Source organism: Paramormyrops kingsleyae, chromosome 1 (genome assembly GCF_048594095.1).
Source record: "Paramormyrops kingsleyae isolate MSU_618 chromosome 1, PKINGS_0.4, whole genome shotgun sequence".
NCBI lineage: Eukaryota > Metazoa > Chordata > Actinopteri > Osteoglossiformes > Mormyridae > Paramormyrops > Paramormyrops kingsleyae.
The window spans coordinates 76,128,647-76,152,731 of record NC_132797.1 but is presented as its reverse complement, the minus strand read 5'-3'; the positions used below and the strand labels follow the sequence as shown (position 1 = coordinate 76,152,731).

Sequence of the window (24,085 nt, the reverse complement as noted above, 5' to 3'; positions counted from 1 at the left end):
GCGGGTCGTTTTTGGTAGAGGAGGTGGTGAGGCGCTCGATCTGTCTGGATGCTAGTATGGGTTCCTCTCTCCAGATAACACTACCGTGGAGAACCTGCGTGCCATCTGTCTGGATCACGCCAAGCTGGGTGAGAACAGCCTAAGCCCCACACTGGACTCTCGCTTCTTCGGTCCCTCTCCGTCCCAAGTTCTCTACCTGACCGAGGTTTGTGCGCAGAGTTTGCCGGTGTCACTGGTGTAGCGCCCCTACCTGCCCCTACCTGCCCTGCCCGTGACGCCTACCCTCGGCCTTTTCGCAGGTGGTGTACGCCTTGCTGATGCCCGCCAGCGGTACCCTGGGGGAGGACGCCAGCGACTTCCAGTACAACTTCCTGAAAAGTGGCGGCCTGCCGCTGGTCTTGAGCATGCTGACCAGGAACAACTTCCTGCCCAGCGCTGACATGGAGACGAGACGAGGCGCCTGCCTTAATGCCCTAAAAATAGCCAAGCTGCTGTTAACGGCCGTGGGCTTCGGCCACGTGAAGGTCGTGGCGGAAGCCTGTCAGCCGGCTGCAGAGGGAACCAACCCCGTGTCACCTGTAAGCGTGCCGCCTCAGATCGTCATCTGTGTGCTCTCTAATATTAGCTGTAAGGAGGTTAGTGTATGTGTGAGGTGTATGCGAGACGCCCTGTATACCCATACAAGGGGCCCTCATTGCATATTCAGGCTCCTGATTGATCCCAAGACACTGAGCCACTTTGAGTCCTTAAGTGTGCTCCTTTCCTCTGACCTTAGGCTGTAGTGTGAGGCAGGGGGGGCCGGAATTCTTGGAGTCCAGTTACAAGCCTCTCTCTTGCCCTCCAGTCGCTGTAAATGTCAGGGGTACAGGTTGTCTGAGGAACAGCAGAGCCCTACGTCGAGGTCCTCCTTCAGGAAGCCGCCGCCTGTTGTCCATCATTTTCCAAAAAGGAAATGTTGCACTGCTCTTGTGTGGAGAGTGGCTGGATTCACAGTTAATATTAAGCGCATTGCCGACACTGTCTGTTATTCATCTCCTAGATAAACCAGGCCACGCATGACCAGGCTATAGTTCTCCAGAACGCGCTGCAGAACATTCCCAACCCGTCATCCGAGTGCATGTTGCGCAACGTGGCCATCCGCCTGGCCCAGCAGATCTCTGACGAGGTTTGTGGGGACCCTTTACTGTCGGGGGGTGGCACTGGGGACGCGGGGGCCTCTGTCACGCTGCTCATCCGGTCTGGCGTGTGAAGCACTCGTGTGCCTCTGGCCTGTCCCGGGTGGTCTGGTGAACAAGATGCTCCTTGTTTTATAGCACGTTGGTTTATAATGCACCCCAACACACTGCAGTGCTCTTGCTATAATGTTAAGTTCAAACCATTTGTTTAGCTTGGATTTCGGCTGCTGCCGCGTCTTTCACTGTGTTTGTTGTACCTGGTGTGATAATCAGGACCCTGGTTTATAACCACAGGAGTTAAATTCGCGCTTGCTGAACTGTCCGTCCACGTTTCCCTGCACAGAACTTCTTCCAGGCTTCTAAATACATCCCAGATATCTGCGTGATCAGGGCCGTGCAGAAGATCATCTGGGCGTCCGGCTGCGGCACCATCCAGCTGGTCTTCAGCTCCAACGAGGAGATCAGCAAGATCTACGAGAAGGTACCGGCGCCGCCGTCGCGTCTCTGCGGGCCGTGTCCGGGAGCGGGGGTGTGACTCTGCCTGTGGCCCCCACACAGATGAACGCGGGCAGCGAGCCGGACGCGGAGGACGAGCAGGTGTGCTGCGAGGCCCTGGAGGTGATGACTCTGTGTTTCGCTCTGCTCCCCACGGCGCTGGACACGCTCAGCAAGGAGAAGGCCTGGCAAGCCTTTATCATCGACCTGCTGCTGCACTGCCAGAGCCGGTGGGTGCCGCGGCATCGTAGCGCTGACTCCGCGCCCCTCTGCCCGACTCGGTGCTCAGTGCCACCGTGACCGGTGTCTCGCCATCATGCTTCGCCAGGTCTGTTCGCCAGATGGCTCAGGAGCAGTTCTTCGTCATGGCCACCAGGTGCTGCATGGGACACAGGCCGCTGCTGTTCTTCATCACCCTCCTCTTCACTGTTCTGAGCGTATGTATCCAAAATGGGCCTCTGTGTTCTGGAAGGGCGGCATGAGCTGTCTGCTAATAAACATCCTGGAAGACCTCGTGCTGACGTGCGAGTATAACGAGCAGAGCGCTGTCTGATGTGTGGCCGTCAACTGCGTTTCACAGAGCACTGCGAAGGAGAGGGCGAAGCACGCTGGAGACTACTTCATCCTCTTAAGGCACTTACTGAACTACGCGTTCAACAGCAACATCAGTCTCCCCAATGCGGAGGTTCTCCTGAACAATGAGATCGACTGGTTAAAAAGGATCAGGGTGAGTGGGTCTCCGACTGCCCCCGCCCCCCCCGTGCCAGTCAGTGTGCTGCCCATGTGATAACATGCCGCCCTCGGTTGGTGCAGGATGAGGTGAGATGCACTGGGGAAACGGGAGTTGAGGACACCATACTGGAGGGTCACCTCGGGGTCACGAAGGAGCTGCTGGCTTTCCAGACGCCTGAGAAGAAATACCACATTGGCTGTGAGAAGGGTGGGGCCAATCTTATCAAGGTCAGTTTCTGGCGCTTTTATTGGTTTTTTTTCCCCTGTATAAAACGGTGCATGTCTGACTCACAGGGTATAGCTTAAAAGAACTACTGGTCATTCCCATTTGTGCTATAAAAGGCTAGTCCGCCTCAGAGCTGCTTCCATTCTCAAAGGCAGAGCTTAATCCGGACTTTCCTCCTCCTCTCTGCAGGAGCTCATTGATGACTTCATCTTCCCGGCCTCCAACGTCTATCTGCAGTACATGAAGAGCGGCGAGTTCCCGGCCGAGCAGGCCATCCCCGTCTGCAGCACCCCCGCCAGCATCAATGCTGGCTTCGAGCTGCTGGTGGCACTCGCCGTTGGCTGCGTGCGCAACCTCAAGCAGATCGTCGACACGCTGACGGACATGTATTACTTAAGTGCGTCACACCAGAAATGTGTCAGTTATGTTCAGTTGCTGTTGAAGTAGCAGCCTTTAGGGTAGATGGGTTGTCGAGGATATTGCTATGAAGGTATCTGGCGCTACTACTATTGGCTGGTTAGAAACATGTGGCCACTGTGGTGCATCCAATAAGAATTCTTAGAATTCTGGTCTGAAGAAGTGGTCCAATAACAAAGGGAAATTGGAGATCCTGGCCGACCAGAATAAACCAGCAGCCCTTTAGCGTGTTTAAGATGTGCTTTTCTGCTTTGTCCCATCGCTCTGCCTACCCTTCTTCCCCTTTCAAGATTGTGAAGCACTTACGGAGTGGGAGTACCTGCCCCCCGTGGGCCCCCGGCTCACTAAGGGCTTTGTGGGCCTCAAGAACGCGGGGGCCACCTGCTACATGAACTCCGTGATACAGCAGCTCTACATGATCCCGCCCATCCGCAACGGCATCCTGGCCATCGAGGGCACGGGCACGGACGTGGACGACGACATGTCCGGGGACGAGAAGCAGGATAACGAGGTGTGGGATCAGCTGGCTCATTGTCCCGAGAACGATGGAGCTTTGATGCTCTTCGCCCTGTGATGATGCTCATCCTTGCTCAGGATTCGGTGACTGACACATCAGCCATCTCCAAGGTCATAAGCTGTGTAGGCCTGACCTGGAGCTGAGGGCATCCCTGTAGTTGAATATGAGTAGTCAGCCTCAGAAGTATTTCTCTGTCTCAGATACACTCCTGTGCGCATGCAGTGACTGAAACATAAGATGGTTGTTCCTCGACCCACAGAGCAATGTGGACCCTCGTGATGAAGTATTCAGCTATCACCACCAGTTTGAAGAGAAGCCTTCAGTCAGCAAGTCTGAGGACAGGAAGGAATACAATATTGGTGTACTGCGCCACCTGCAGGTCATATTTGGACACCTGGCTGCTTCCAGATTGCAGTACTATGTGCCTCGAGGCTTCTGGAAACAGTTCAGGTAATCGTTTCATCTGTCTTGACCCATTACCATCAAATGAGCCTGTGCAGCGATGCAGTGTTGGTACACATGTTCCTGTGGGTGTGGTGAACATAGTATTCTGATGTCCTGTCTTCAGGTTATGGGGAGAGCCAGTTAACCTTAGAGAACAGCATGATGCCCTTGAGTTCTTCAACTCCCTGGTGGATAGTCTGGATGAAGCCCTCAAAGCACTTGGTCACCCAGCCATGCTCAGCAAAATCCTGGGGGGCTCCTTCGCTGATCAGAAAATTTGCCAGGGGTGTCCTCATAGGTGCGTGTCTCCAGGTTAACAGGGCATGTCATGAGGGGGGTGGAATGCTGATTGGCACGATGACTCTGATGCGGAACCTTCTGCGCTCCAGGTACGAGTGTGAGGAATCCTTCACCACGCTGAACGTAGATATCAGAAATCACCAGAACCTCCTGGATTCCATGGAGCAGTATGTCAAAGGAGACTTGCTAGAGGGTGCCAACGCCTACCACTGTGAGAAATGCAATAAGAAGGTACCTACGATCACCACGTCTCGCATTTTGTTGCATGCTTCTTGTAGTCCCAGTAAACAGCTGTAATGTTGGCTCCCGCAGGTTGACACGGTGAAGCGTTTGCTTATCAAGACGTTGCCCCCAGTGCTGGCGATCCAGCTGAAGCGCTTCGATTATGACTGGGAGAGGGAGTGCGCCATCAAGTTCAACGACTACTTCGAGTTCCCGCGTGAGCTGGACATGGAGCCGTACACGGTGGCGGGCGTGGCCAAGCAGGAGGGTGACGAGGTGCACCCGGAGAACCAGGTGATCCAGAATGAGCCTGGGGAGGGCGAAGCAATGGGCAGCTCCAAGTACCGACTGGTTGGCGTGCTGGTGCACAGCGGCCAGGCCAGTGGGGGCCACTACTACTCTTACATCATCCAGCGGAACGGCGGCGACGGCGAGCGGAACCGTTGGTATAAGTTCGACGATGGAGACGTCACCGAGTGCAAGATGGATGACGACGAGGAGATGAAGAACCAGTGCTTTGGCGGAGAGTACATGGGCGAGGTCTTCGACCACATGATGAAGCGCATGTCCTACCGCCGCCAGAAGAGGTGGTGGAACGCCTACATCCTGTTCTACGAGCGCATGGACTCTCCAGAGCGGGATGGAGAGCTGGTGAAGTACATCACGGAGCTGACCATCTCCGCCAGACCGCACCAGATCAAGATGCCAGCCGCCATCGAGTGCAGCGTGCGCAAGCAGAACGTGCAGTTCATGCACAACCGCATGCAGTACAGCCTGGAATATTTCCAGTTTATAAAGAAACTTCTGACCTGTAACAGTGTCTATTTAAACCTGCCTCCAGGTAAGTAGTACCCCGTCAGTCAGTCTGCTTCTGCTATTATGATCTTTAGCTAATTTCCGTTTCCATGTGATGTGAGTGTGTTGCTCTGTGTGAATTCCATTGTCTTCGCTGTGGTTAAATTTGCAGCATTTTTGGGTTACTCATGCTGTCGAGCTGCATTTAAAGCACCGCTGTTTCCAGCACTCTTCGACGATGTCATTGGATGCTGGTGTGTCTTGAAAGGATGCCCAAATCATTATTTGAGACTCTTGAGCATGAATGGAGAAATTAGTGTTATTTTTCTTTCAAGGGGATTTCTTTGAGTAGAAAATTTAGGTCTCTCAGTTTCATAAGTAGAAGTGATGGTCGTAGTAGTAAGGGCTCCCCTTAAACTAGAGATGCGCCGGTCTGATATTCGGATCGGTATCGGCACTGATCCAGACCTATTAGACGGGCAGGCTTATTAGGCTGTATGTGACCGAACCACTTTAGAAGGCACTCTCTAAAAAGATAGATCCTATTTCGTGTTAAGTCTATTGGCACAATCAATCGCACGGCAGCTCTATCTCATTTTAGATGTTTTTTGTAGCTTTAAAGCTGAAGGCTAAGACTGCCACTCGATGGCTGTGAGCGCAGTGACTTCCGGCGGCTATGACGTCATTCACATACCCTTCGCAGTAAGGGGAGCATAAGAATATCAGATAGGAGGGTGACGATCTGGAAGTATTTTACACTTTTAACAACAAGTAGTAGCGCAGCAATTTGCAATCTTTGTAAAAAATGTTTTGAGAGCTGGGAGTAGCATTTAGTGGAAAATGCACGCAGTCGTGCGAGTAATATGACAAAAGCAATGGATGATTTGGGAGTCGCTAGCTTGGGCTGCGCACCCCTTACTGCTTGTGATACACGAGGGGCTGCGATCGTAGCGAAGCGTAAGTGACACTGCTGCCAGTGGGAGAAACACTGTGGGGCACTTTAAGCTTTCGGCGCTGGTGTATCCTCACTTGGAAGATATTTCAATTGAACTGCAAAATGCCTCAAAAACGCTTAAAACATGATGTTCAAATGAGGTGGAACAGAACGTTACGTATGTTTCTATTAGCCTAATTAAAGATTTTTTTGCCATACGTTTATATTCAATCAGCACGTCTCTGATTTTGTCTGTATTTACTAGTTTAAAAAATTTATATATGAAACGTAAATATATATATTTATTTAAAAGTTTAAGTAAAAAGAGCTCTAGTATCAGGATCGGAACCGGATCAGAACTGAAAAAATGTGAATCTGCCTTTCCCTATCTCAAACTGCCCAAAGAGTTGGGCAGCAGGGGAGTCTCAGCTCAAAGTTGAGTGCGAGTCTTATCGGAAACCTCTGCTGGAAGCCTTTTGCTGAAACGTAACCCTTGATGGTGTGAGCTTCGTTGCATGGAGTGGATTTGATGTTCTATACTGTGAAATGACTTGGCATCTTTAAAGATTGAACTTGGACTGTAAGAGTTAATCCCCTTGACAAATCAGCGTGTGGGTATCTGTGTTTGTGTGGCTCTGGGAGAAGCTAAGGGTTCCTTTGGTGCACTGATGGGCTGAAGACGCACAGATCAGGCTAACGGACACCAAGCAGTATCATACTGGAGCCCGTGGGGCATCGCCAATCTCATGCACTCGTACTTCTGTACTGTGTTGCTACAGACCTGTGATGGCAGGTTGTAATTTCCATTTCTAACGATGCTTATTTTTGTTCAAATTAGGACAAGATCATCTTTTGCCTGAAGCAGAAGAAATAGCTATGATTAGTATTCAGCTTGCTGCTAGGTTCCTGTTTAGTACAGGATTTCACACAAAGAAGATCGTACGCGGCCCGGCCAGCGACTGGTAAGGACTTCACCTCTGAAAGCCGCCACTTCCCTGCAGTCTCCTACAAACGGCTTTCGGGTCTCTCACTGACATTACAAGTAACAGCTGAAACGATCATTATCTATGCTTGATGATTTGCAGCGGGTTGCCCCCCCCCCCTAACAAGTGCCCGCCCCTTAGGTACGACGCACTGTGCATCCTCCTCCGTCATAGCAAGAATGTACGCTGCTGGTTTGCACACAACGCTCTGTTCGCCTTCCCCAACCGCTTCTCGGAGTACCTGCTGGAGTGCCCCAGTGCAGAAGTTAGGGGCGCCTTTGCCAAGCTCCTCGTCTTCATCGCGCACTTCTCCCTGCAAGATGGGCCGTGCCCTTCGCCGGTGGCCTCGCCTGGTCCTTCCAGTCAGGTGAAGCCGTAGTTCTGTAGGCCTTCTTAGTGCAGCGGGTCCCAAACGTCCTCTTGGGGGCTCCCAGTGGTATTCCACTACAAGTACATCAAACCATTCCTGGGTTTGGTGATTGGTTGGCTTAAAGGGGCAGCTCATCCCAAAACTGAAGACATGTACTTTAGAGGGACTTTAGTTCCATCTACTCATCTAGGTCGTTCTGCTGGGAGTTGCCTTGTTTTGGAGATATCGGCCGAATTTAATGGGACTGGATTGCATTCTTACATTAGAAAATATACATTTAACGTTTTCTAATGTACGTCTCACATTTTCTTAACCCGAATTCCGCACATCAATCATACCACTTCGCCAGAAGACACGAGCACCCCGGCGATATCCTCTGCGCCGTGATACGTTAGTCAGCCTGGCTGTTCAGTGAGCCTCACGTGAATGCCCTGTTTTGCCCCCCAGGCCTGTGACAGCTTGAGCCTAAGTGACCACTTGCTAAGAGCAGTGCTTAACCTCCTCCGCCGGGAGGTGTCCGAACACGGCCGGCACCTGCAGCAGTACTTCAACCTCTTCGTCATGTACGCCAACTTGGGTATGAGCCGCCCGCATCTGGCCTTGGCATAGTGCCTTCCTTGAACCAGCGTCTGGCTCTCACTGACCCCCCCCCGACCACACCCCCCCCCTTTGTTGCAGGAGTGGCTGAGAAGACACAGTTGCTTAAGCTCAGCGTACCTGCGACCTTCATGCTGGTCGCCCTGGACGAGGGGCCTGGTCCTCCAATCAAGTACCAGTATGCTGAGCTGGGGAAGCTGTATACTGTGGTCTCTCAGCTGGTGCGGTGTTGCGATGTATCATCGCGCATGCAGTCCTCCATTAACGGTAAGAATCCTTCCGTATTACGGTGGATGGCTGTAATCCGTGTTCCTGGAAGTGAGTGACGTGTTCGTTGACTAGCGCTAGACGTGGCTTGAAGGTGTAGGTGCCCTGTGAAGGTCCTCGTCCCTGCTCAGGACTTGGGCTCGGAGATGGAGGATGTCAGTCACCATGTCTTGTGGATGGGGCCTGGAGCTGAGTGCACCTACGGGGTTAAGGGGCGATAGTTTGGTACTATTGACCAGCTCATGGCCGGTGCTCTGAAAAGGCCCTACTTACTTTTCAGGTAACCCGGCTCTTCCGAATCCCTACGGCGACCCTAGTCTGGCACAACCCCTCATGCCCGTGCAGCAGCTGGTGACGGAGATCCTGTTCGTTCGCACCAGCTACGTGAAGAAGATCATCGAGGACTGCAGCAACTCGGAGGAGACAGTCAAGCTGCTGCGCTTCGGCTGCTGGGAGAACCCCCAGTTCTCCTCCACGGTGCTCAGCGAGCTCCTCTGGCAGGTGGGTGCCTCTCCCCCTCGCCTGTTGGTAAAAATGTTCCACCTGAGCAGCCGGTCCTCCTTGGTGGGCGGTCCTTGCTTCATGCTTCTCTCTCCTCCTAGGTGGCTTACTCCTACACTTATGAGCTGAGGCCTTACCTGGACCTCCTGCTGCAGATCCTACTCGTTGAGGACTCGTGGCAGACTCATAGGTAAGGCCGGGTGTTGCTGTTTCGGCATCACGTACCGAGGAGATGGGATACGTGTTACTCTTAACCATGGAATTATGACCTCCGGTCCGTCTCCCTCCCCCAGGATTCACAACGTGTTGAAGGGGATCCCCGATGATAGGGACGGCCTCTTCGACACCATCCAGCGCTCCAAAAACCACTACCAGAAGCGGGCTTACCAGTGCATCAAGTGCATGGTGGCTCTCTTCAGTAATTGTTCTGTAGCGTATCAGATCCTCCAGGTATCGCCTAGGCCTACGAATGTGATTATGGTGTCGTCTCTGCTGTGCCCTTGTGGTGGGGTGACGTCTGGTCTGCTGTGGCCTACAGAGCAATGGGGATCTGAAGAGGAAGTGGACGTGGGCAGTGGAGTGGCTGGGCGATGAGCTGGAGCGCCGGCCGTACACGGGGAATCCCCAGTACACATACAACAACTGGTCGCCCCCGGTGCAGAGCAACGAGACTTCCAACGGCTACTTCCTGGAGCGCTCCCACAGCGCACGGATGACCCTGGCCAAGGCCTGCGAGCTCTGCCCTGAGGAGGTACCGCCCATCGCCCCCCCCCCCCCCTTAGCTTTCAATTTCTGTCTGCGCGCTTAAAATCCATTAAAGGGGATGCTGTGTTGTCTAGTTTTCTCCTGTACGATGTAGTGAGCGGTGGAACTTTCTGGAACTGGGTTTTCACGTTTAAGGCCAAAAATATGGGTTGGATTCATAATGCTAAATTAGTTTTATCACTTCAGCCGCATTCATCTGCTAGCTGAGTAGTTTTTGTCTTTTTTTCCCCCCTCAACGCTGCTTTTTTCCACCATGAAACCTTCTGATTGCTGTTTTATCATAAATCTGCCTGTAGTGTGATTTAGGAAGCATAAACATATAAGAAAATGGCATCTGTGCCAGGTGGAAGGAGTTAGGTTTCGTTTTTAAGGAGTAACTGAAGCCTTTTGTTCTGTTAATTTGCATGTTTGAGCTAATTTGCATATGCTGTCACTTTCAAACCTCAGCTTAGAATACATGAGTCTTCCTGCTAGTGTAGTGGAAGCTAAAACCCTGGGTTCCTTTAAATCAGAGCTAGATAAGATTTTAACAACTCTGAGCTATTAGCTAAGTTCTCCCCAAACGAGCTTGATGGGCCGAATGGCCTCCTCTCGTTTGTAAATTTCTTATGTTCTTATGATTTTACATCCAGCATAAGCAGACATGCCAGACTGAGCCAGTCCTCTCCGAGATTGTATATTAAGCGTAATCTGCATAAATGTATTTGCGCACACTTTTTTTTTTATTTTAATGAGCTGCTTTTACTTGATCCATTGTATAATGTAGCTTCACTTGTGAATTTTTCACATTAATATTAACATTCGTAGGTAAGGCTTTGAGTTGTCGATTTTCTTTCTAACCTTTGAGGCAAACGTTGCCCTTGTGCTGGTACTGAACATGCAGTCCAAAGACTTTGGCTTCATGCTTTTGGCAGTTTTCAGCACTTTGTTTTGGCGCCTGGTGTTTTGCGTTATTTTCTGACAAATGGCCTCCTTTCTTTCTCCCCCTGTGTTGAGCCTGTGACCAAGCCCGGTCACGCGGGCCGTGCGACCTCTCCCGTCGGACCGATACCGATGCGGATGGCTAATCACTGGGATAGTGAGGAGAGGCCGGGAACCTGCCGTTCGATGACACCTGTCTGATGTGCCATTTTAACTGCCGTTTCAAAATAGTGTCACTTAACGAAGCACGAGGCGGCGTCTGAAGAAGACGCGGGGCGGACCTCGTCCTCGGCGCCGCAGCTCGTGCCAGGGGACGTGGCCGGACAGCAGCCGCCCACCGTAAGAGTCACGCCCAGCGGCAGAGCCCCCGCGCCCGCGTTCTCTTGCTGTTCAGATGGCGTGCTGCGACCCGGTCCATTTCTCCAGCGCTAGCGTTGGCTCGGCCGGTCCTGGACTTCATCTCAGTGTGTTTTAGCTGTTACCTCTCCCACTCCACCTGTCCCCCCTCCCCCCCACTCACACCTACCACATTGCCAGAACAAATGCAAACATCCACATGAAATGGGATTGAAAACTCAAGCCCTGGCTGCAATGCAAAGGTCCCCCCCCCCACCCCCGCTGGGGTAGTGCAGGGCTTCCATCAGCCTCGGTTTGGCCTCACCTTGGATGAACCAGGCGGTTCAGAACCATGAGTGTCAAGCGCTCATTACTGCCCCTCTCAGTTTGTGAAAGGAATTGCTTTAATGGTAGAAAGCTGTTGGGATGAATGATCTAAATTTTAGCAAAATCGTTACCCTGCCGTGTTACACATTTGATGAGATGCTTCATGTTTTAGCCTTAACTTCATTTAGAATCTAGTTATAAAAACTAGTTACTAGTCCCCTTTAGCATCCGGTGCTTATGGTGAGTAGTGATGGTGGAGATGATTTCTGGGATAAAACCCTTAGCTGGTCAGAGTTAGCAGCTTGACCTACGTGGAATCATGAATACACAAGCATATCTGTTCCTCAGATGGGAGCAGAGAAGCCAATTTAATTATTTTTACCCACAGAATTGGGTAATTGAGTAAAATCTGCCAAGCTGCCTGTGTTGTCTTGGTTTCCTGCTGTACTGTCCCACCATCAAAGTATCAACTTCTGTTTACTTGTGTCAGGAACCCGATGATCAGGAGGCCCCTGCAGAGCACGAGGTCTCTCCTCCTGAGGACACCACCCTCTGCCCCCACCCTCCTGGGACGACCTATCAGCAGGTATGACGGCCCCCCAGGCACATTCACTCTCCACCCCTTCAGCTGGACAAACATGTGCTTTGTAGTGTACCTATGTAGTGTACCTATGTAGTGTACCTTTGTTTTGCAGGCTTTGGTTTGTTTGTAAACAGAATGCCCAATGAAATGCGGCACCCATAGTCATCAGGAAAGGGACTGTGTGTGTGGGGATGTGGATGTGTGGGGATGTGGATGTGTGGGGATGTGGATGTGTGGGGATGTGGATGTGTGGGTGTGCGTGCCCGCACCTGTACTAATGGTCTTCTGTCTGTGTCAAGCAGAATCCCCACCCCCAGGGGCAGCCCTACACGGGCCCCGCAGCACAGCACATGAACAACCCACCACGCCCGGGTCCGGCCCCCGCCCCCGTGCCGGCCGTGGCCCCGGCCCAACGAGCACAAGAGACCTGGGAGGGAGGCGAGGAGCCAGCGCCAGCCCAGACGAAGGAGTAGCCCCCGGCGGCCACCCTGCCCCTCACCTGGCCGACTGCTCCATCAAGACACTTGATCCAAGTGCGAAACCAGGCCTTAGGAGCGAATGGCGCCTCCAGGGCCCCTCCCCCGTCCCAAATTCAGCTGTTTTGTATCTAACCTGGAGTGGAGTGTGTGTTCACTGTCAGAAACATAGCACCCTGCAGTGCACAGCGTCTCGTGTCGTAACACAAGTGGGGGGGGGGGTGGGGGGGGCTGGGGAATGCAGAGGTGTACATAGTTAATGTTTGACTTCACTTCCAACAGTGAGACTGTTTGCTGGTGGAGACTTCCCAGTCTTGGGGGGGGGGGGGGAACTAAAAAGGAAAAAAAAAAAACTTGCAACTTGCTTCAAGTCCTGTGCGCGGCACTGAGGTTCGGTCGGCCTTCCGGCAGATTGGGCACGTTGGGTTTCCAGAGGACACCACGCTGGTGGCGACCACCTTAAACGCACTGCGGCATCTCCTCTGAGGGGCTGACATTATTATGGGCTGTTGGAACACCTGGGTTTACTCTGATATGTGGTTGGTGTAGAAAGTGATGTAAACATTGTTCTAGATCCTCCATCGCCTTTCTGTAATTCTGGTATTAATTCAGTCACTTCCAAGCTCTAGTTAATAAGCTGTAATATTTAGCATGGCGCCGCCCAGGGTGGCCGCTGAAGGGAGAACGCCACGTTAACGATGCCAGGCCCTGACCCACAGCTACTCTGAAGAGCCTTTTTTTAATTTATGATTTTTTAAACAATCGTCCTCTCACACCTCGGCAGTGGTTATCCGGAACCAATAGCAGCAGCGAGCGAATTTTCAAACGCACGTGTATTCCTCAGATGTAACGTTTTGGAATCGATGCGTCGACGGGACTATAAACATGTAGGTTTCAATAAATAGGAATTTTAAGAAGACAAATATATATGCAACAGTGTGCTACGCCAGGTCGCCTGGAGCACAGTAGACCATACTTGGTGTGCTTGTCGTCGTCTCCCTGGTAGAGGCTTATTCTAGGCTAACTCCCAGTGGCTTCCCAGTCTGCAGCCCATGTGCTGGAATGGGGCCGTGAGCCGGGCCACAGGCTTCTGTTCGACACCCTAATTCTCCCCTTCCTCATTTCACAGTCCTACTTGAATGCAGGCATTGTTTTAGAAATCTATCAATTTGGGGGGGGGCAGAACCAAACCTTAAGCAGGGTTGTATTATAAAAATAACTGCTGGTTAGTCACATTACAACTGTTAGCGGTCATGCTAAGCGAAGCGTTACTCTTTAGGATATAAAGGAAAGCCTTGGTGAATACTGTATTTAATTGGTAACTTGAATGTGTATTATTTTTTTTTTTTTTTTGCTTTTTTGTCTAAAATACCAAATACCCCCCCTGCAAAATAGAAGCCCACCATTTATTTAAATATTTTGCTGTTTTGTTTTATAGAAATTTATTTTGCTGAACTTCACAAAACAATAGTTTAAGAGGAACATTTTCATCCTTGTGTTATTTTTAAGGAAGACGCTGACTGTACAGAGTTCTGCGACCCGTTTTGCCGACTTTTGTTTTGGCCAATGGTGTGACAGTCGCCATGTGAACTTTCACTTTGAGGTTTTTTTTTTTTGTGCACAGAGATAACAAAGCATTTCGCCCCTTAGCAAGAATAAAGAAAATGGAATCTTGACACTGTAACTGTCTCATATTTTATTTATGGCACATTGTAAATACACCATGCACGTTAATATGATGGAGAAGGTAAACCTCTGGTGGATCATCAAAGGGGAAGTCTGTGAATCGGCATGAGGAGGGAAGGGCTCCCATTCCGGAGTCTGGCCAAACCAAGCATATGGCCTGAATCGACGTCGCTGTCTGCCAGGCTGCGGATACGGGATCCTGCAGGCTGGAGTGACGTGTCCTCGGAGAAGACGGTGAGCCGGAGACCCAGGTGGAGGGTGCTGAGAACCCTGCCCCCCCCCCCCCCCCCCAGCGAGGGGTGAGCACAGGCAGAGGGGGGGCTGCATTGTATAGACTGATCCCCCAACTCTCACGGCGCTTCAGGCCACTTGACCCTCCTCCTCCCTTCAAGGGACGAAACGGCTTCATTAGTTTTAGCCTGTAAGGTTTTATTTAATTTTTTGGTTTCGGTTGTTTTGTAAGTATTAATTGGATCAGATGATTGCCTTTTGACTTGTTTGAATAATTAAGAATCTTTTTGTGAATCATGCATGGACGATAAAATCCCTTGACCTGCCTTAGAGCACTGTACAAACCCAGCACACTGTAAAGCTATACTTTAAAAATAAATAGTATTTGAATTACTCCTTGCCCCATGTGCTCCTCCGCTGATTGCCACTCCTCCCGTGGGTGCCGTCTCGATGGGTCTGCAAAGGCCGTGGGTTAGTGGGCTGGGCCGTCAGCGTCCTGTAAGGGGAGGGTAGAACAATACCCACTATACCCCTGTCTGTCATTTAATCATGTGCAGCAAGCTTTGTGTCACCCAGCAACAAATATGTGGGTCTGGTTCATTTAAAAACCAGGTTTCCAAACTTGAATTAGATCCACATTTCAGAGAAAGCTTTGGAAGGTTTTCATGTGGCGTATATCATATACTCGTTTGAAGCTAGGTGTTTTGGTGAGAATTTTATTTTTTTTCCTTTGCACTGGGTGAAATTGCAGAATTTAAGATGGTAAAAATGAAATTCATGGCTGGTTACACTTTGGCTGGAAGGATTTTATGACAAGACATGGAAGAAATGTTATCAGTAAATTGAGGATGAACAAACTGAGGGAGAGCATCTTGGCTTCATTAACGCAGAGGCTGTTGTGCTGCTTCACGGGGTTTTCCCTGCTTGTCATGACCCCAAAAGAAATTCCTTGTACTTCTCTGTACTTAAGGAAAAAAAAAAAGATTCGATTCTGATAAAATCTAGCCAGGTTTACTGAGACTTCTCAGAGAAACTACAGTGAAAAATGAGCTATACCCCAGTTTTACATTAAGCAGAACAAAGGAAAAGAATATTAATAATCTCCATATAGACAGAGTATCACCTAAAATTTGGGTGTAAACTTCCTAGTTCCATATCTCTCTAGGGGAAAAGGACATTTTCCTCCATATTTATGTGCACATTCCAGACTTAACGCAAACTTACAGCTGAGTTTTTCCCCAGTAAAATAAATGCAACAGCTACTGTCACCTAACACTGCATTTAAGATAATGCTGATAACCATTAAAGCAAATAACTTACTACTGTGTAGGACAGGGGTCTCCAACTCCGGTCCTGGAGAGCTACTATCCAGTCGGTTTTCTATCCCACTTGGCTTCTGATGAGCCACACCTGCTCCTGGTATTTACCTGAGAACAGCTGTGGCTCATCAGAAGCCGGGGATGATAGAAAACCTACTGGATAGTAGCTCTCCAGGACCGGAGTTGGAGACCCCTGGTGTAGGAAATACCGTAAACCCCCAAACCCATGAAGTACCCAGCAAGGACCAGAGTGATGAGCCTGAGACCATCGGCTAGAGCAGACTCTGGAGTATCTATTTACACGCAGGTCCTCACTCCCTGGCTCCACAAAAACATAAACACTGTGCTGAAAGTGGAATACAAATCTGTAAGGCAGGGTGCGTTACACACAAAATGTACCCTGGCAATACTTCCCAAGCTGAAGGAGCATGGTAATCTTGCTAATATTAGCACTTGCTTACAATGAATCAGAATTCCCCTCGTGTAGCATAAAACAAGGAATTTTAGATTGGGGGGGGCAATAAAAAAAAATTGTGGGGTCGATAGCATTAGCCATGAAATAGCACTGTGGGTTACTGATACCCAGGTGCAACTAATATCTGCCAGCTATATACATGCAGGTGCAAATAGCCACACTAGGTATCCACGCCAGGTGTAAATGGTGTTACTGACCACAGACAGCTGGGTGCAAATAGCATCTGCCTGCTATATACTCTCAGGTGCAAATAGTCACACTAGCTATCCACGTCAGGTGTAAATAGTGTTACTGACCACAGACAGCTGGGTGCATTAGCCACACTAGGTATCCACACCAGGTGCAAATAGTGTTACTGACCACAGACAGCTGGGTGCATTAGCCACACTAGGTATCCACACCAGGTGTAAATAGTGTTACTGACCACAGACAGCTGGGTGCAAATAGTCACACTGGCTATCCACACCAGGTGCAAATAGTGTTACTGACCACAGACAGCTGGGTGCATTAGCCACACTAGGTATCCACGTCAGGTGTAAATAGTGTTACTGACCACAGACAGCTGGGTGCATTAGCCACACTAGGTATCCACGCCAGGTGCAAATAGTGTTACTGACCACAGACAGCTGGGTGCAAATAGTCACACTGGCTATCCACACCAGGTGCAAATAGTGTTACTGACCACAGACAGCTGGGTGCATTAGCCACACTAGGTATCCACGCCAGGTGTAAATAGTGTTACTGACCACAGACAGCTGGGTGCAAATAGTCACACTGGCTATCCACGCCAGGTGCAAATAGTGTTACTGACCACAGACAGCTGGGTGCATTAGCCACACTAGGTATCCACGCCAGGTGCAAATAGTGTTACTGACCACAGACAGCTGGGTGCAAATAGTCACACTGGCTATCCACACCAGGTGCAAATAGTGTTACTGACCACAGACAGCTGGGTGCATTAGCCACACTAGGTATCCACGCCAGGTGTAAATAGTGTTACTGACCACAGACAGCTGGGTGCAACTAGTCACACTGGCTATCCACGCCAGGTGCAAATAGTGTTACTGACCACAGACAGCTGGGTGCATTAGCCACACTAGGTATCCACGCCAGGTGCAAATAGTGTTACTGACCACAGACAGCTGGGTGCATTAGCCACACTAGGTATCCACGCCAGGTGCAAATAGTGTTACTGACCACAGACAGCTGGGTGCATTAGCCACACTAGGTATCCACGTCAGGTGTAAATAGTGTTACTGACCACAGACAGCTGGGTGCATTAGCCACACTAGGTATCCACGCCAGGTGTAAATAGTGTTACTGACCACAGACAGCTGGGTGCATTAGCCACACTAGGTATCCACGTCAGGTGTAAATAGTGTTACTGACCACAGACAGCTGGGTGCATTAGCCACACTAGGTATCCACGTCAGGTGTAAATAGTGTTACTGACCACAGACAGCTGGGTGCATTAGCCACACTAGGTATCCACGTCAGGTGTAAATAGTGTTACTGACCACAGACAGCTGGGTGCATTAGCCACACTAGGTATCCACGCCAGGTGTAAATAGTGTTACTGACCACAGACAGCTGGGTGCAAATAGTCACACTGGCTATCCACACCAGGTGCAAATAGTGTTACTGACCACAGACAGCTGGGTGCATTAGCCACACTAGGTATCCACGCCAGGCGTAAATAGTGTTACTGACCACAGACAGCTGGGTGCAAATAGTCACACTGGCTATCCACACCAGGCGCAAATAGTGTTACTGACCACAGACAGCTGGGTGCAAATAGTCACACTGGCTATCCACACCAGGCGCAAATAGTGTTACTGACCACAGACAGCTGGGTGCATTAGCCACACTAGGTATCCACGCCAGGTGTAAATAGTGTTACTGACCACAGACAGCTGGGTGCAAATAGTCACACTGGCTATCCACACCAGGCGCAAATAGTGTTACTGACCACAGACAGCTGGGTGCATTAGCCACACTAGGTATCCACGCCAGGTGCAAATAGTGTTACTGACCACAGACAGCTGGGTGCATTAGCCACACTAGGTATCCACGCCAGGTGTAAATAGTGTTACTGACCACAGACAGCTGGGTGCATTAGCCACACTAGGTATCCACTCCAGGTGCAAATAGTGTTACTGACCACAGACAGCTGGGTGCATTAGCCACACTAGGTATCCACTCCAGGCGCAAATAGTGTTACTGACCACAGACAGCTGGGTGCATTAGCCACACTAGGTATCCACTCCAGGTGCAAATAGTGTTACTGACCACAGACAGCTGGGTGCATTAGCCACACTAGGTATCCACTCCAGGCGCAAATAGTGTTACTGACCACAGACAGCTGGGTGCATTAGCCACACTAGGTATCCACGCCAGGTGTACATTGTACTGCTGGCTACTAACAGCTGGGTACAGAAATCATCTGCCAGAAATGCAGACAGGGCCCAGAGAGAACAGACACACTGCTGCAGGAGCTGAAAACGGCACAAAAGCACACAGGGCCACCTGCCGTTTCACCTTTCAGCATTTTATTAACAAATACATCAGTCCTCCTTCTCCAGCACAGTCTTGGTCCCGCGCAGTCTGCCCGTACGACGGGCGGCAATGAGGCCGACTTTGCGGCCAGCAGGGGCGTCCCTCCTGATGGTGGACGGCTTTCCGATGTGTTGGTGGTTGCCTCCTCCGAAGGGATGCTCTACGGGCTGGGGGGGGAATAGCGGGAGTGAGCACGACTGGATGCTTGATCCTCCAGGCTTTCGGCCAGCCCTTTTGACATTGGTCACTATAATCTACACTTAGTACCCTTCGACAAACAGTTACGTATCACACATCCAATAAATGTTCTTTACATTTGACTGGCCATTATGGAAAAACATTGTGATTTTCTTCACATCAGTAGATATCAACCTGACATAACACAAGTCATTATTTCTTTAAACCAAGACTCCATAAACATTCAGAACATGGAGATCAGCAACAGACTGAATGGACTGCAAGCTGAATATACATTTTATTTTATTTTTTTACATTAGAAAATGCCCACAGTATATTTCATTGCTGGGTTTATTTATCTGACTGCCTCATATCAGGGAACAGGCCTGACATTCCCGGTACAGCTGTCATCCATCCCATAATGAAAAATAAAATGCTGTGTCCCGTTTTTAACCAGTATGGGTGTAATTTGTCCCATATCTCTTCTAACAAAGTAGAAACCCTAATTGCTGGTGTCTAACTTAGCATTCTGTATGTTCTGCTGGGTGGCCATGCTTTGACTGGTGAAATAAGTTCTTGGTGTTTGCAGGTTTAGTTGACACGTTTTCAGCACGTTCTCTTGCCTCCCAGAGTACCGCCACAACAATGACATCTTAAAAGACCATTTGATTTGTTGGATTGCATTTGTTTCAGCAATGTGATAGGCTGATATACACTATCCTTACTGACAGTATCAAAGTTTCACATTTTCTTATTGTTTAAACTTTATATGACAATAAATCCACATACTGCTCATATTGCCCAGCCCTATATTTAGATAATTCAAAATCACCGTCAGGGCAACTGAAGCCACTAGCGGCACACGGAGCGAAGCACCCTGGGAACCCGACACACCGTCTGCCCGTCTAGATAAAACATGCAAACCAACACAGCAAGAGTGGCACTCGGACACAGCGGCGGAGCGCGGCCACTGGGCCGGCAGCACTTACGTTCATGGCCACACCACGGACGCGGGGCCAGCAGTTCCTCTTGGCCTTGTACTTGTGGTAGGCGCGGCCTGCCTTCAGGATGGGCTTGTCAATACGGCCACCACCAGCGACCACACCTGATCACCAACCATCATAAACATCACAAACGAGCCAGAAACAGCAGCTACTCAGAACGGTTCCATCTTCCATTTACACACAGCTGATGCTTTCATTGCAAGTTTTATTCTCTGAGCTGGATGGTGGCACAAATAAGGCGCCACAGCAGGCTGTCTGAGGGACTCATGCAGCACATGCTTCTGCGGGCTGGAGACGGCAGGTATTTTCACACTCACCCACGACAGCCCTGTTGGCAGAAGAAACGACCTTCTTGGACCCAGAAGGGAGCTTCACCCGGGACTTCTTGGTCTCAGGGTTGTGAGAGATCACAGTGGCATAGTTGCCGGAGGCACGGGCCAGCTTGCCCCTGTCGCCAGGCTTCTCCTCCAGGCAGCAAACGACTGTCCCCTCAGGCATGGAGCCCACAGGAAGCACGTTGCCGATGTTCAGCTGAGCTGGAGAAGGAGAGCATGTGGAGGGCTGAGCAGCGCACTAACACCTGCTGCAAGCTCAAAGAGCTTACACTAACGATCGCTGCAGACCGGGAGAATGAATGGCACGCTTTCTCACCTTTCTTGCCACAGTAGATGAACTGGCCCGTGTGGATGCCTTCAGCAGCGATGAAGAGCTCAGTCCTCTTCTTGAACCTGTACGGGTCTCGGAATGCTACCTTGGCCAGCGGGGCCCCGCGTCCGGGATCATGAATAATATCCTGGTAAAGTCATAAAAGGCCCGGGTTAAAAGCCAGCACGCCAGCTGTGATCCAAAGCCTGCCGGTCCCGTAAGGCTCACCTTCACGATCCCCTTGATGTAGCCATGGCGCTCGGCAAAGTCGATGCGCCGAAGCTTAGGCGCCCCCTTCCTGTGCTTGACGTGGGCTTTGAAGACGGAGCCCGCACCTTTCCTCTGGCCCCTGATCACACGGCCCATTGTCAGCTGCAGTGGGAGCCCAAGAAACGTCAGTGCAACACCGAGACCATGCAAGCTACAGATAGCCTTTTAAAAAATCCAAATACAAACACTAAAAATTACACTAATCCCGCGTTTCAAACAAGCAGAACTGCATTTATTCTTATGGGCAAGGTTTGTGGACATCCTAATGTATTAATCGGAACTCATTAAAACGATTAAGTGAGCGTTCAATAAATAAAAGTCATTTTATACTCTACCAGAATTACGTATCGATTTCTGCAGTATTGCTTTACAAGAGAAGAGTATCCACGTAAACGGATGGTGTCATTTCAACAGTGATTAAAACATGATTTTAAATAAGAGAACAGCAACGGCATATTGATACCTGGCCTCTGCCGACGAAAAGAGGATGCCGGAAGCGAATACAGTCAATTTCTTCCGGTCGCTTACGCCCGGGGGTTTATGGGAATTCGAGTCAAGCTGAGCGTAGGCGTCAGGCGCCTTCACGGCGTTATTAACGTATCACATTTACTTAATATATAGGTATATGTCGTACAGTTTCACAGATATCATATAAGATAGATTTATTATTCAAATACGCGACGAAACGTGTATATACAACTTTGGGTGCCATTATCTGTCCTGTTTCATTAAATCCATTGAATACTCCATCCGGTTCCAACACTTTAAACCCAAAGTACTACAAAGAGTTAGCAAGACCATCATAAACTGGCATAATAGTTAGTGCCAGTCAGCAATATTAAAGGCTAAATGGTAGGAAATATCAGACGATAATAAAATCCTTACAGTAAATATCATGTTTCAGACCATCAACACCAGATAACTTGAATGTTGATGGAGACCTAGTGCACACCTTGGATGGGGTACAATTACATTCCAATTCATTGGCTGTTAACAATTGTATGCCAAACTGAAGGAAAAGTAGATCAAAATAATACTTTAACTGATTTTGGTCAATGTGTAAAGATTATGGATGAAGACAATGGACTGATCTGGGATTTCAGTCAATTGTTCTGTGAAGTAGTTATTGAAGTCAGAGTAAAGATCCGGTAAACATTTACCTCTGCTAAATGGTTAAAGTTGTGATGTTTCTAGGAATTTTCTGTTGAATGAAAAAATTTCAGATGTACTGTGATGCCAAGAATATGTAGTCATGTGGATTTCCTCCATATTACCATGAATTAGATTTTTCTTCATTAAGTGAATGCTAGCATGAAGTTCTTCATTGATTTCACTTGTTTTGGTCTTACAGTGCCAGTCTGTAGAACGTCAGCCTATTATGAGACTCACAATCTTCCATAGCAGCAAGCAGATCACCTGAATGCTAATTTAGCTAATTTCGTTGTCCAGGCAACTGTACAATGACAATAAAAAGTCTAGAAAGTCTTGAAGTCTTGAATGTTTTTTTTATTATTATTAAAAACAGATACTGTGATGAGCAAAATCTGAGATATGTCTGTAATCTGGTGATTTTATGACTATTATTTCTCATTATGTTTATTTAACGTTGTGTTTTTCTTCTGGATGCTACAGTAATGACATGAGCAGGGTAGAGGTAGAGCAGTGGGGGCTGCAGTGAGTGCCAGTGTCTTCTGGCTGGAGACCGTTATTGTCATGTTAGTCAGTCAATATATTAAGTATGGAGGATGCAGATTATTGGGATTGACTGGAGAACAGAAAACCAGCAGAGCTTTAACATGGAAGCCTGTTGCAGGGTCAGTCAGGTGTCTGCTGAAGCCCCCGCTGTCCCAGTGGAAGACGCACATACAAGCTCTACGCCGAAGGAACGATTCAGTTGGCCACTATTCTTCTTGTGACTCCGTCAAGCCATATGCAGATCAGTGTCCCAGTGTCCCCGCGAGTGCCAACAATCATCCCTTGTTTTCACCCTTCTTCACTATTATACCTTTGTATTCTTGGATTTTGATTTGTGTGTTTATACAAAGCTGAGTGGAATAGCCAGACTATGTAGGGACATGTCTCGCCATCATATATGCCAATATTCTGTATCTAGATATAGATAAAATAGCTATAGTTAAAGTAAATATATCCCAGGAGTTGGAAGGGAGCAAACACTTAAGACTGTCTGGGGGTCCCCAAGGAATGAGATGGGAAACACTGGCTTACAACCATCATACTCAACACCAGATGGCAGCATTTTCATTTTTTTTTCTTTGCCCAAAGCCTTGGTTCTTGCAATTATGTCTTACCCATCATGTCTTGTTACTTATACAATAAATTATCAACCCAAATACATAATGCTGCCACTTTATCTGTTTTTTTTATCACACATAATTGGAAATAAAAATGAGGCAAAAACCAGAGTAAGGCAATTCCAGATGGACACAATGCACAGCACATATTTTCTTCATCAGATCTTTTCTTCTCTGTGTGAGACCAGTCGCTGTGATGGCCCCGCACAGACAGGATGGAAATATGTTGTATAAATGAACACATTGTCTACACTGAAAGGAATCTCACAAAGATTATTAGAATAAAAACAAGAAATATGTTATGTGTCTGATCTTGCTGTGGTCTGCTCTAACCATTATGAAACTGTGACAGGTGAACAACAACTGGACCCGCGTCTGTCAGCTGGCCTGCGCTACCCCCCCGTGCTTAATTGTTATTATGATCTCTTGCACATGCCAAGAGTCAGACGAACAATGAAGCGTGATGAAAGGCCACCTTTCTCAACCAGGACATAATCAAAACCAAAAGCTGTGATTTAACAATTGTCGCATACTGATGGAGTGACTCAGAAAAGTGCTTGCGACCTTGTTTACTTTCTAAAAGGGCAGGAGAAGAGAGGACACCTTTACTCCAGTTTCTCACACATGATCACAATCACACACCCTGACATGTCACATCCTGTTTCTGTTCTTAATCGAGGAACTGTGAGATGACGTCATCTCCAGTCAGAGGCTCCAAAGCAAAACCAAACATTCCTTTTATTTTTTGTACACAGGCTCACCTTCTTAGTACACAGAAATGGAAACCGATATTCGCATATCCCACTTGTTTCATCTAATCAGGAAATAGATTTTTTAAGTTTAGATTTTCTATTTCCTGTAACCTTGTCATGTAACGTACACATACAATTATGCTATATAAAAATATACCCCATATAATTATTGTGTCCACAAAAAGTATGAATAATGGATTTATAAACACTAAGCATAATCTTAACTTGCTGCATAATCTAATGTGAAACGTGTGTATTAAAAAAAATGTTTACAA

At 48.9% G+C, this 24,085-nt stretch overlaps 2 protein-coding genes and 1 long non-coding RNA gene across 8 annotated transcripts in view; 1 reads left to right on the top strand and 2 right to left on the bottom strand.

Annotated features, from left to right (window-relative positions):
• The window catches only part of usp9 (ubiquitin specific peptidase 9), a 35,406-nt gene extending 20,713 nt beyond the window's left edge, over positions 1 to 14,693 (top strand). For 3 of the 5 annotated variants that reach the window (XM_023801005.2, XM_023801002.2, XM_023801003.2), the window contains 25 exons: positions 75 to 205; positions 300 to 578; positions 1,040 to 1,165; positions 1,519 to 1,656; positions 1,734 to 1,900; positions 1,999 to 2,107; positions 2,251 to 2,397; positions 2,484 to 2,630; positions 2,818 to 3,025; positions 3,336 to 3,556; positions 3,822 to 4,012; positions 4,131 to 4,304; positions 4,396 to 4,537; positions 4,619 to 5,369; positions 7,096 to 7,219; positions 7,382 to 7,607; positions 8,058 to 8,187; positions 8,289 to 8,474; positions 8,755 to 8,975; positions 9,077 to 9,165; positions 9,269 to 9,425; positions 9,514 to 9,726; positions 10,893 to 11,000; positions 11,815 to 11,910; positions 12,207 to 14,693. In XM_023801005.2, coding sequence (XP_023656773.2) covers positions 75 to 205; positions 300 to 578; positions 1,040 to 1,165; positions 1,519 to 1,656; positions 1,734 to 1,900; positions 1,999 to 2,107; positions 2,251 to 2,397; positions 2,484 to 2,630; positions 2,818 to 3,025; positions 3,336 to 3,556; positions 3,822 to 4,012; positions 4,131 to 4,304; positions 4,396 to 4,537; positions 4,619 to 5,369; positions 7,096 to 7,219; positions 7,382 to 7,607; positions 8,058 to 8,187; positions 8,289 to 8,474; positions 8,755 to 8,975; positions 9,077 to 9,165; positions 9,269 to 9,425; positions 9,514 to 9,726; positions 10,893 to 11,000; positions 11,815 to 11,910; positions 12,207 to 12,380 — 4,655 coding nt within the window. In that variant the 3' untranslated portion in view covers positions 12,381 to 14,693. The remainder of the gene's footprint in view (positions 1 to 74; positions 206 to 299; positions 579 to 1,039; positions 1,166 to 1,518; positions 1,657 to 1,733; positions 1,901 to 1,998; positions 2,108 to 2,250; positions 2,398 to 2,483; positions 2,631 to 2,817; positions 3,026 to 3,335; positions 3,557 to 3,821; positions 4,013 to 4,130; positions 4,305 to 4,395; positions 4,538 to 4,618; positions 5,370 to 7,095; positions 7,220 to 7,381; positions 7,608 to 8,057; positions 8,188 to 8,288; positions 8,475 to 8,754; positions 8,976 to 9,076; positions 9,166 to 9,268; positions 9,426 to 9,513; positions 9,727 to 10,892; positions 11,001 to 11,814; positions 11,911 to 12,206) is intronic. The other 2 variants (XM_023801004.2, XM_023801006.2) reach the window with 1 other exon arrangement.
• LOC140578484 (uncharacterized) lies at positions 13,718 to 15,671 on the bottom strand. Its single transcript, XR_011982670.1, has 2 exons — positions 14,695 to 15,671; positions 13,718 to 14,454 (listed from the first exon to the last, which is right to left on the bottom strand). It is a non-coding gene; the product is annotated as an uncharacterized lncRNA (long non-coding RNA).
• Positions 15,672 to 18,626: 2,955 nt separating this feature from the next.
• rpl8 (ribosomal protein L8) lies at positions 18,627 to 21,307 on the bottom strand. 2 transcript variants are annotated; one of them, XM_023801007.2, is made up of 6 exons: positions 21,210 to 21,307; positions 20,705 to 20,848; positions 20,483 to 20,624; positions 20,149 to 20,367; positions 19,817 to 19,932; positions 18,627 to 18,817 (listed from the first exon to the last, which is right to left on the bottom strand). In XM_023801007.2, exons 2-6 carry the CDS (start codon positions 20,840 to 20,842, stop codon positions 18,659 to 18,661), a joined length of 774 nt encoding a protein of 257 aa, XP_023656775.1. In that variant the 5' UTR covers positions 20,843 to 20,848; positions 21,210 to 21,307; the 3' UTR covers positions 18,627 to 18,658. The 2 variants fall into 2 exon arrangements, with proteins under 2 accessions (XP_023656775.1, XP_023656776.1); XM_023801008.2 differs by having other exon boundaries at positions 21,082 to 21,219.
• Between the last annotated feature and the right edge of the window lie 2,778 nt (positions 21,308 to 24,085).

What these genes read in the sequence shown, in the direction of transcription:
- rpl8 (XM_023801007.2), bottom strand. Translation starts at nt 20,842, where the DNA reads ATGGGCCGTGTGATCAGGGGCCAGAGGAAAGGTGCGGGCTCCGTCTTC. An exon ending in TGCCAACAGGGCTGTCGTGG is followed by an intron (nt 19,933 to 20,148) that starts GTGAGTGTGAAA and finishes GTTGGTGATCAG; the next exon opens with GTGTGGTCGCTGGTGGTGGC. An exon ending in TCCGTGGTGTGGCCATGAAC is followed by an intron (nt 18,818 to 19,816) that starts GTAAGTGCTGCC and finishes TTCCCCCCCCAG; the next exon opens with CCCGTAGAGCATCCCTTCGG.